Consider the following 12,581-nt stretch of genomic DNA (forward strand, 5'->3'; position numbering starts at 1 on the left):
CCATTGTGAATAAGTGCATCTTATCTAGATTCAGTGGTCTGTGTTCTATAGCAGGCATCCCCAGAGGAAGAGTGACAGCGAAATAAAATTATAAAAGAAGAAAGGCTAGAACATTGGTTCTGAACCATGGGCAAGATCATGGGCAACTGGCAATTTCTGAGTCTCCTGGGGGTATTGTTAGATAAAGTCTGTGTTATATGTACACATCTTGAAGAAGTTTAGGATATAGATGAAGGATCAGTTGAACTGGGGGGCTTTGAGACTAGATAGAAAATGCTAAAGACATTCTGTGGTCGAATTTGGCTGTGTCTTATTTAGACCAGCTCTAGTGCTTTATCAAGAATATGATCAGAGTTTATAAACTCTAGGAAACCATTTGCTAGAGAGATTTTGGTTGTATTGTTGTTGCTTATGGTTGAAGCTTATGTGGCAAAAGTTTTGTTCTAGGATAGTCAAAACCAGTGTGATTCAAGAAGCACAAAAATATATCAGGTCACTGATATTATGACCCTGCTAAAGAACTCAATTCCAGTATGTGACCTTTTAGACTTTCAGTTTTCAAGGAAAAATAATTCAGACTTAGCAAGGATAGAACAATCAAGTTTCATTCTTTGGAGGCTGCATATTTAGCAGAAATAAAGAAATAATGAACATATCCAATGCAGGATTAAGACATTTAAATCCCCAGAATAATATTTTAACGCTCAAATATCTCTTCATGTGTGAATTTCTTTTTTAAAAAATCAGTTTTTTTCTCATTATATCTATTGTCTTCAACCCTCAATCCTTGCAGGCAATTCAGAAGAATATCATAATCAATGGTAGTCAATATTACCAAGATATCTAATGGGACACACTTAGTAGGTCATCCACCAGAACAATTAATGTTGTCTCAGTCCCATGCCCTGGTCTGAATTGCAACTGAAGAAATCCAGATAATTCATTACCTCCAGAACTTTTGTAGCTGAAAACCCTATCCATTTCTGCAAAATCTATCAAAAAATTAAGATTGTAGAATGAATGGAAGTTGTCCAAGTTTCTGGGTTAAGAGGTGATCTCTTCATGGGGAAATTATCATTGCCTCCATTGAGTGTAAAGACATCACTCCTGCCTTCAAAAAGTATATCGTAAAAAGTTTCTTAATTGTTTTTTTGGAATTCTTCTATTCTTACAAAATAGCCCCACATAATCTAACAACGGGATTACCTTACTAAACTGAGCAAGCAGCATCCATTTCAGAGTGAATGTCAGCAATTTTGTTTGCAAAGATTTCACAAAGTATTTATTGCCTGCAGAAGCATCTTCTGCCCTGCTTTTATTTCAAAAGGATGTGGGAAACTTTGAAGAACAATGTCAGAGAGAGAGAGCAAGGGAAACAAAAATACATCTTGCTGTCCTTAGATTCTTATCTCTTCTTAACATTGAAGTCCATTAATCTCCAGGGCACCTGAGCAGGGAAAGTCTGCCGTAACCCAATCTTAGGAACAGGATTGAAAGGATGGGGCACCCATCTAGTTTATCTTCTTGAGAGTACAAGTTAACTATGAATAGTTGATCCTTTCCCCCAGCTAAATGTCATCTGCATTAGGTCCCAATGGACAGACTTTCTCCTTTAAACAGAAAGCATCATTCTGAGGTCACAAAGGCCATGTCTTGTGACGTGGGCAACGTTAGTGTGAAATCACAATGGCTAGCCTCACCTTCTGGCAATCATTGAAACAAGCAGCCGTGACAGAGTGAGGCAATATGCCTTTTTCTTATTTACATTCATGGGGCAGAGTAACCAGGAGGATTGATGCATAATTTATTTATTATCAAGATAAATACTAGCAATGTTTGGCCACATCGTTCACCTGTAAGTATATACCTCCCTGAACACCCAACCTCAAGTTCAATAAGTGACTTGGACCACTTAGGGTAATGGAGGCTCTTACTGTCCCAGAGATAATAGGGACAAAAGTTTCTTCATCCTGCATGGGGTAGGTATAGACAGAGAGATAATGTGTCTTGCATCCTGGCACTAAAGTACAGCCCCAGTTTAATTTTAAATATATACTCACGTGTTAAGAAAAGGAACTAACACCATCAAATAATTAAGAGGCAATTTTCTATCATCTGGTCCAGAGATGTATTTAAAATAATGTTTAGCCTACTTTTCTCTTATGAAGCTTTCAAAGCAGCTAATATAAATGAAAAACAAGAGACTGTATTTAAAGCCACAAAAAACACAATGAGTACATCAAAGCCTCAGTCAGTCAACAGGTTTTAGGATCGAAAAAGTAGATCAATGAAATAAAACCAGGCTTTCATCTTATGCCTGAAGATTCAGAGTTAGGACTAGACAAGCTTCAGCCAATGAGCAACTCTGAATTTGGAGTGGCCACTGACAAAACTGCTTTCATGTAGATGCTAACTTAGTTTCAAAGGGGCAGAACCTAGCTGTTCTGTTATTACAGGCTGGTCAGATGGATTTGAGGACTGGTAGTAGATTGGGAAATCTTGATCTACAGCTAAAAGCATGTTATGTGTCAATATGGCACAAACAAGAATGGCATTATATCCTCTGGTTCTTTCAGAGCCAATGAGAAGAATGACCCCCTGTGAAGTTTTATATTCATAATTTCAGGCTAATTGAAATATCGATGTTATTTACACTTAGGTTCTGTGAAAGTTCCAGCCAAAACAGAAGATCTGATTCAGAATGTCCTGACAGGTAAGAAACGTGATCGTGCTGTACAATAGTATATTTTAAACAAATTAATGGGAATGTTGCAAGAAACAGTATGCCACATACAAATAGCTATTTTAATCTGTTTATTGTTCAAAATGTCTTCCTGGTGGTCTTTAACTATCCTCTAGAACAGCGGTCGCCAACTGGTGGGCCATGGCCCACTGGTGGGCCATGAGAAAATTTTGGTGGGCCGCAGAGAAATCTCACCCCCAGAGTACACCCCCCCAAAGCAATTAATCCAGGCTGCACAGAAGCACAACGCTGCACCACCCACATGGCCCGCAGGAACCCTCCCTGCCCACTCATTCTTTACGTGGAAAACTTGTCTGCTAAATTGCTATTTTTCCTTTTTCCGACCAACAGCTGTTCTGCTGTGCCAGGAGATTTAGATTAGCTAGGAAGTAGGAAATGGTTGGATTTCTTGCTTTCTAGCTAGTCTTTAGATCTTTGGCTCTGCTTTTAAGCACAGCTGAACCTCCCTTAGGACTGAAGGTTCTATTATTCAGTGCAGACTCATGGCAAGCAAATTTTATGTGACAGACTGAGCTAGCCGATGGCAGATAGATAGATATCTGAATGAATCTGTGATTCTGTGAGCAACTCAATCTGCCTGCCTGCTTTGTCTGATTTTGGGTAAAAGTTGCTCTTTTTAAAAAAAGAAATATATCAATATTTATATATATATTTATAATATTTACATATAAGCCATGCCTAGCCAGTCACATGACCACCAAGCCACACCCACAAATTAGGCCATGCCCACAGAACCGGTTAGTGGTCCCTGGGATTTAAAAATATGATTTTGGTGGTCCCTGAGGTCCAAAAAGTTGGCGACCTCGATCTATAAAGAACAATTATATATTTAAGGGATTTTAAAATTAAGGAATGAGGCCAAATTACTGGAACGCACCAATTTCATCCCAACAAGATGAATAACTGGGATCCAAATGATGACTGAGTTTAGTACTGACACCAGATTTAAGGATCCAGGATTCATTTGCACATGTTTGAATTTGATAAGTTGGCATATAAACAGCAATGCAAATAATAGATTTAATAGAGTTCCCTCCAAGTGTCAGTAGTTTCTACATGGCATGATTAAATAATTCTTGAATTTGCTGTGTAAATTCTATTCACTTTAGAGCAAAAAGTTATAGTCAAAACAAAAAATCTTAAAGCTGTACACAAGCTCTTGTGGGTATATATGAGCATACACAAGTAGATATCTTTATCCTTTTCTTCTCAAAAAACAATACTGGATCATTTACTCTTTTCAAACACGGGAAAGAGCAATGAGTTAGATGTGCAATCTGCTTGCATAAAGATATGGCTAAGGTGCATCTTGAGACAAGCATTCTGTATCCTTATGTGTGCTGGTTAGATAATTATGAATAACCCATACTTTGCTGATCTGACGTGAAGAACATGTTATAAATTTACATAGCAGATATAACTAGAATAACAGATGTACTTACGTAAGATATACTTTGCTTTTGTAAAAAAAGAAAGAAAGAAAGACTGAATTGGGTCATTTTTATATTGTGAAATGTATTAATAAATGTGGGGGTTATTTACTAGTATTTCTATCTCCAGGTGAGGTGATTCAGAAGTCTAAACAACAATGGCTCATGAAACAAAATAAACCAAATTGAAATATCTTTATCTTTCAGATACCTGAATTACATAATTCATAAAGGGTTGAAACTCTTTGAATTATATAATACTGATAAGATCACATAAAGACAGGAAGACCTTGCTGTAGTGGATATGTACCTGTGCAATTCAGAGGAGCACACATGCAATGTAGCGTACAAGTGTAGTGCACAATGTACAGTGCAGTATACAAATGCAATGCAGTACAAGTGCAGTGCTATAATCAATTCAACCAAATACAAATGCAGTGATTTATATTTGTGAATTCAGATTAGTACAATGCACTACAGTAACCCATAACACCAAAAAAGGAAACAAACTGCCCATACAATACCTTCCAACAAAATAGATACTCAACCCACTACAGCACAACAAAGACAAGTTCTGAAAAGAATTATACTACTATGCATCAAAAACATACAAAAAACAACCAACTGCCTACCACAACCACATAGCTTCACCATAGCACATAAACCAACTAAAAAACCCCCAAAACATAACTAAACCAAAAAACCCAGCAGCCCAAGAAGGAAAAAAAGGAATCGTCTACAACAGAGTGTAAAAACTGTTCACAACCACTATGTAGGATAGACAGTTAGAAGACAAAGCACATCTATGAACACCAACTAGCAATCAGAAGACACAATGAAAACTTAATTTTACAACACACGGACAGACTCAATTTCAATTTCAAATCAGCTGTCAATACACACATAGAAATAAATCATAATTATACACCACTCAAAAGAGACAATAAAAAACAAAGAAGTACAAAAATATATCAAAACACATCCTTCTAGCAGCCAATACCCAGATAAGCAGGGATTAGCACCAGGCAAACAACCAAGCAGAAAAAACAACAACCGAGAATCTATCAAGGAGAAAACCACACCATCATCAAAACTGACAGGACAAGCTACTGTATATAAACAGGGAGCACATCCCACACCTACACTGATGATGTTACCTAACTGAGGCAGTGTTTACAAGCAAACAACCAAGCTCAGAGAGCACCAGGACTCCACAGTTCAATCCTAAACTATATACCTTCTCTTCTATTGGAGTAAGAGAGTTGCTTTTAAATGCAACTTCATGCAGTAGCAGCAAAATCCTGTTGATAAAACTGCATGTTCCCAGCATGTCTAATGTTGTGCGGTGATAACATCATTTCTCTTATTCTTGCAGAAGTTGAAGCACAAACCATTGAAGAGCTAAAGCAACAGAAGGCCTTTGTGAAACTTCAGAAGAAGCACTACAAAGAAATGAAGGATCTTGTGAAGAGACATCACAAAAAAACAACAGATCTTATAAAAGAGCATACCACAAAATATAATGAAATTCAAAATGATTACCTACGACGGAGGGCAGTGTTGGAGAAAACAGCTAAAAAAGACAGTAAGAAAAAGTATGTCTATCTTCTTACAAAGGTTCCTTTGGCCTTTCTTGGAAATAGTTTACTTCCCAACTGGGTCTCATGTCCCCTTCCAGATAAGACTGGAGCTTCCATTATGCTGTGTGGAGCAACTTCTGTTGGTCTCTTTTATATAGATATGAAGCCACTTTGATGCCGAAGCTTCTGCCATTCATGCCAGTGACAAATTGATCCAGGGATTGGTAGGGCATGTAGTTAAGAGTAATATTAAGAAAAGTTGACCATAAACAGGTATCTGTCTTACAGCTCTCTGGACAGGCCTATATTAACAGGATAACAGAGTTGGAAGGGACCTTTGGAGGCCTTCTAGTCCAACCTTCTGTTCAGGCAGGAAACTTTATACCATTTCAGACAAATAGTTGTCCAATCTCTACTTAAAAACCTCCAGTGCTGGAGCACCCACAACATCTGGAGCAGTGGTGGTATGCTACCAGTTCAGACCGGTTCTAGTGAACCGGTAGTTTAAAAAAAGAGCCTCCAACGATCAGCTGAAAGGAGGGGGAAAAGTGAAGAGAAAGAAGAGAAAAGAGCAGGATCAGCCCTCTCACCTGCTCCTGTGGTTTTCTCTCAGCTGATTGGCGCTGCAGGCCCCAGCTGGTGTGGGGAAAGCTGTGCATGTGTGTTAGGTGCATGCTTGCGCGATCACCGAACCAGTAGTGGAACAGGTAGGCTCGCACTACTGCTGATCTGGAGGCAAGTCATTAATTAAGTAGAGAATTAAAAGAAGTGCTTAGTGTCTTTTGACTGGTGTCATTAGATTTTTTTAACACAAAAAATATATGTGGGGGAGAGAAATGGGTAGAGGTTTTCAGCATTAAGCTCTTGCCAAATGTTGCAGGTGGTAGTGCTGTGAGAGAAGAGCTACATGCAGCATGCATACATCTGAATGTCCATTAGAGAGAGGAAGGCCCTCGTCCATATCCCATCAGCTTACAGAAAGTTTTAGGTGACAAACCCAGTAACTAGGTCAACATTCAGTGCCAATGGATTTAAGCCATTTTCCACTTGGGTAGGTGTTCCCAGCCTCAAAATATGAGAGCATTGTCAGGGTGGGTTTCTAGATTTGAGTTGCTACGCTTCTTTCTTATATTTGCACAAATCTCACATTGTGTTTGGTGCTTGATTATTACCTTTCTTCAGCTGGAACTTGGTCCTTCAGCCATCTCTCCTTTTAAGCTTGTGGTTTCCTAGGCAACTGGCTTAATACCTAGGTAGAACTATAAGCATTTCTGATATAACTGTCAGGGCTCAGGGAGATGCATTTCGTGTATATCAGCCTGGCTTTTAATTTTTGGGGTGGTGGGGGGGTTGGAATGTACTACTGTTACTATTTAGTTTGCAGTTGCTCTGTTTGGTTCACATGCTCCATTCATTGCTCTCCCTTCTCACCTCACTTTTATAGTAGAAATTCTTTCCCAAGACCAAAAATATCACACTGTTCCTTAGGGAGTTTTGTTCAGTTTCCATTTTGCGCAGATTATTTTTCTCATTTGGGTTTTGTATGTTGTTCCAGGCTTGCTTTCCTTTGGCAAATCTTTGGTCTTTATGAACTTTGCTCTTTGCAGTTCATTAAATAGTTTCACATTTAGGATGCTATGCAGTTTGGGGATGCTCAGGTTTTTTTTTAAAAAAAAATTGATTTGGTAAGCTTTATGAATTGTGAAATAATGCTAATCTCAATGACACTCATAATATCATTGGATGAAACTAATGAAACCCAAAGCTTCAATATTTTGTCTTATTTCTCCAATATTCATTGAAAAGTCATCAATTTAGTTACCTGACAATAATAATCTACACCAGCGGTCACCAATCTTTTGGATCTCAGGGACCACCAAACTCATACTTTTAAATCCCGAGGACCACTAATACGAATTTTTTTAAAAGCTAATATATTTAATATAATTTTGTATGTTAAATATAAATTATATATATATGTATATGTGTACATGTGTATATATACACATATACATACATAACATACATGCAAGTACCCGCAAAAACTTAGGAAAACAAATATATATATATAAGACTTCCAAATGATTGACAGTTCAATGGCACCAAAACCCTAGCCACTATAGAAAACCCGAGCCACAGGATTATCAGAGAAGCCTTAGAGATTGAAAAAAGACCTGAAAGCATGAACAGAAGAGATGATTCCACCAGACTGTCAATCATTTGGAAGCCTGCACTCACAAACAAAAAAATCTCCACACCACTAGCCAGGCAAACACCTGGGCACAAACAGATCCCCGCTGATACCTCCAGTTCAAACACACCCCAACCAGGCACCCAGATGAAACCTAGCTTCCTAACAAGTGATAGCCGTCCATTTACTCGAAGCCAAGCTGCACTAAAAGCCTCCAATACAGGAACACAATGTTGCCAGCCAATCAAGACACAAAAAAAGCCACAAAACAGACAGAAGATATTAGAAACACCAATCAAGCAGAACATGGCAAACTCCAAGACCAATAAACACAAACCAAGACTCTCAACCAATCAGGATGAAGAAAAAACCATTGTGGCACAGCAGTAGGCTAGCCCCAAGTTTAAAACTGAAACCGCTGTAAAAGCCTGACTCACAGACGAACACAATACAGAAGCCTGATGATGGCAGATGAGATTCTGCCAAAACGTTACTACAACTTTAAAAGCACAACCACAATGACGTGGGAAAATACCCGAACAAAGCTGAATAACTATATATATATATATATATACATATATATATATATATATATATATTATGTATGTATGTATGTATATATATATATATATTTATATTATACATATACATACATACACACACACACACACACATATATATATGCATATACATACATGATACATACACACGCACACACACACACACACACACACACAGAGTTATTTAATTATAACAAAAATGTAAATGCTTAATGATAACAAAATAAAATGTTCTGGGCTGGAACACTCCCCCCACCTGGCACCTTCCAAAGAGACAGAAGAGTGGGCGGTGTGTGTGTGAGGGGCCTCAGGGCAACTGCCGCTGGGAGAAGCAGAGGTAGAAAGAGGGTTTTGCTCTCCTTGGCTGCCACTCCAGGGGTTTCTCAGCAGGCATCTGCCTGCAGAAGGGCTGCTGCCCTTATTGATTAATTGGGGAAGGGGAGGGGGAGAAAGTGGGAGCTCCTTTCAGATCCCGGGTGGAGGATTGAGAGGTTCAGATCTGCAGCTGAGGAAAAGCTGGGGTGGGGGGCGCTCTTCCAGCCTCACCTGGAGACAGGCAAGGAAAGGTGTCCCTGGGGGCACTTCGCTCGCTTTAGCACTTTGCTGCCAAACCCAGCCATAGCCAGTGATTATTTGGGGGTGGGGGGGAGAGAGAAAGCATCTCTCGTGTTACCCGGTGAGGAAAAGAGGTGAAACTGTTCCATATTAGCAGGCTTGAAACCCTGCGTTCCTATTGGTCCAGAAAAGCCGGATCATGATTGGATGGCTTGAACGTTCCTGATTGGCTCATACAGGGTTTGCCGCGATTGGCTGAAACCAAGCGCAGCAAAGAGTTGTCATTGGCTGCCTAGCCACGGCCAGCTCTATAGGAAGAGCTGCCGCACGCTAGGGTTTTTGTCGCAGAATCTATCTGTTAAATAAAGAGGTGTTGTTCACTACTCAAGCCTCGTCTATTCATGCGACCCACCGACCATACTTAACAGAAACAAAACTCACTGTTTCACTGAGACCTACAAAATGCCAATCTACCATGTTCCAGGAGTTCTTTGAAATCATCAAACGCTCTCACTTGCAGTTTCCGTGCCTCCTGGTTCAGGTCCCTGAGATGCTCGCTCCCACACATGGCGGCAACAGCAGTCCCCTCCCCCAGCGCCCACTGTCAGCTCTCCCCATTGGTTTTCTAGCTTTGAATTGCTCCTGGCTCTCTCTCTGTCCTCCCCCCCCCCCCCATGCAGGCAGGAAAGGAAAGGGAGACGGAGCCATGCACAGCTCCCCCCTTTTTCAGCCCTTGGTGCCTCTCCCAACATTGAAGCCTCGGAAACGCAGGCAAAGCTGCCACAGTAGTAGCACCCTGAGTTGCTTGCTTCTCCACTATTGCCTTCTCATCCTCTAGCACCACTTCCTTCTCTGGATAGGGCAGTTCTTAACTAACCAAGCATGCTAAGGCAACTCAGGATGCTACTGCTGCGGCGGCTTTACCTGCATCTTCAAGGCTTCGATGTTGGGAGAGGCAGTGAGGATGGGAGAGTGGAGAGAGTAGAGAGCTGTGAATGGCTCCTTTCCTTTCCTGCCTGCATGTGGGTGGGGGGTGGAGGAAAGAGAGGTGGGAGCAATTCAAAGCTAGAGAACTAATGGGGAGAGCTTACAGCGGGCACTGGGGGAGGGGACTACAGTTGCCGCCGCCACAGGGTGTAGGAGCTGGTTGGTGCGTGCATCTCAGGGACCCTGACTCCGGGGTCCCTCCGAGAGCCAGAAGGAGCGAGAACTGCACAGGCCAGATTAATTGCTTTTGGGGGCCATTTCTTTTGCGGCCCACCAAAATTTTTCCATGGCCCACCGGTTGGCGACCGCTGATCTACACCAACCTTCATCCCTTTCTGTTATACCATTGCTGTTCCTAGCAGCTTTCTTTTACGGATTTTATAGAAATTGAATTAAATTCATGTTTGCTGTCTGAATGCTCTGGTCATCCAATATTTTAGTAAATGAAGAGTTCTCTATACATATGTGAACATCAGATGCATATTTACACACTTGCACAAGACAAGGGAAAAAAGAGTTAAAGAATCTTTGAGAGGTCAATGTTACATTGGCTAATGGAATAATGGGAGCATCTGGGGGATAAGACCTCTGTATTTGTATTGCTGCAATTTATATTTATTATTCTGTATTGTGCTGTAGAAGTGAAACCGGCAGCCCAGATCACAGTCCTTCAACTGTTGAACAAGAGTTGGCTGCTCTTGATTCAGAAATGACACAGAAGTTAATAGAGCTCAAAGAAAAACAGCAGCAGCAGCTGCTGAATCTTCGACAAGAACAGTATTACAGTGAAAAGTACCAGAAACAAGCACATATTAAATTGGTATGTACCATACATAAACATTGCTTCCCTACTTTGTATGATGAATACTACTGCAAACATTGCACACAAATCTAGTTTTGGCCTCTTCAGAACCTACCTATGGAGGTTTCTCTGTAACCCATCTGATGCCTTTGCTCCTTGGCATTGTGTATGGATCTATTTGCTGACATATATCTCCATGTATCTTGGCATGGGACAGTTGGAACAGTGTGTGTGTATAGCAGGTATTTTAAGATAGGGCAACCAGAAATATATATTACACTCTCTTTAGACTGTTGGTTCAATGTGATAGATACACAAATGTAATTTGTATTAAGTTATTTAATTAATCTTTTTAGTGTCAGTGTCTTTCCTACTTTATGTATTTGTGATTATTGAGAGCAGATGCAAATCTTTCAGTTTTGCTCACCACAAATAACAAAGGGTGAGCTCTGATATATATTGTTATGGTGGTAATACTATTGCTTGGGGATCTTTACCTCTTCTAGCTTTGAAACTTAGACTGTCATGCTATGCCTAACGCAATGCTGTCACTCTAAAGTTTCAGAAAGCATTTCAAAATGAGCAGTTAAATTAGTGTAGCCTATAAAATTGGAAGCAAGAGCTTTGATACCACTAAGATGTCTTCTAACTACTTGTTTGTGCCAGAAAGCCTCCAGTAAATTTATGTGTTCTAAATGGAAGCTAGAATACAAGCTATAAAGAACAAAACAATATTGTGTATTTATTGTCCCCAGAGCAGCTGTTATTTTTACAGCTGTGATTCAGGCGCCCTGCATGGAGCAGCCCTTTGGGCTAAATGAAGAGTCTGATCAGATAATAATAGATGCTTTAGAATATCAAGAAAAAAGAATGAGGCAATGGAATATTACTATTATTTCAATCTGTCCCAGAATGTGTATTTGTTGAAATGTATGATATTGTAACAAGCCTGGCTATTTTATTCCATCTGTATAATATGGTAAAACAGATTAGTGTTGTTAATTTATTAAGCCATATGAACCAGAATAGGGAACTGGTATCACAGTTCACAAGTATGATTGTAAACATAGCTTCCTGTTAAAAGGCATGAAATTCCAGTCATACCACTGGCAAGATAATTTAAACACTTATCCATCCACACTAAGCATATGCTGCTATATACAGAAAACTTATCTGATGCTGAATCATAGAATCATAGGGTTGGAAGGGACTTGGAGTCCAACGCCCTGCTCAAACAGGAGACCTTATACCATTCTGGACAAATTGTTGCCCAACTTCTTCTTAAAAACCTATTATTGAAAAATTATTGAAACGTATTTCTCAATTTCACATGAATGTTCCCAGGAGAAAGGCATTAGGGCCCACTTGGGATCAGCGGAAAAGTTTCAGTGGCCCAGGCATCTGTTCAATAACAGGAAAAGTGATGGGAGAAACGTGCTCTTTGAGGCTTTCATTCCTGATTGAGGGATCAAAGAGAGTTGATCATCACAGAACAGTGCTTTGCATGATGCCTAACTCTATATGCCTTGATCAATCCTCATGATTGGTTAATATACTGTAATTGCTGAAAGTTCCCATTTACTTTTCACAATGTGTAATATTTCAAATCAGTATTTCTTGATTTCACATGAATACATAACTGTGGAAAAATAGCCATGGTGTCCTTTGACAAGTCTCTAAAATTCTTTCTGATAGGATGTTCTTAGGCAGAA

The 12,581-nt window shown here is 39.8% G+C and overlaps 1 protein-coding gene across 4 annotated transcripts in view; it reads left to right on the forward strand.

The window, feature by feature from the left end:
• PLCB1 (phospholipase C beta 1) overlaps positions 1 to 12,581 on the forward strand; it is a 468,720-nt gene that overhangs the window by 393,891 nt on the left and 62,248 nt on the right. For 3 of the 4 annotated variants that reach the window (XM_026710475.2, XM_026710474.2, XM_087918902.1), the window contains exons 25-27: positions 2,660 to 2,713; positions 5,570 to 5,789; positions 10,707 to 10,887. In XM_026710475.2, coding sequence (XP_026566260.1) covers positions 2,660 to 2,713; positions 5,570 to 5,789; positions 10,707 to 10,887 — 455 coding nt within the window. Of the gene's footprint in view, positions 1 to 2,659; positions 2,714 to 5,569; positions 5,794 to 10,706; positions 10,888 to 12,581 lie in introns of those variants that run through there. The other variant, XM_087918907.1, reaches the window with a different exon arrangement.

The sequence above is a fragment of the Pseudonaja textilis genome, chromosome 1, assembly GCF_049901715.1.
Source record: "Pseudonaja textilis isolate UNSWEBS1 chromosome 1, rPseTex1.2, whole genome shotgun sequence".
In the NCBI taxonomy this organism is placed as follows: Eukaryota; Metazoa; Chordata; class Lepidosauria; order Squamata; family Elapidae; genus Pseudonaja; species Pseudonaja textilis.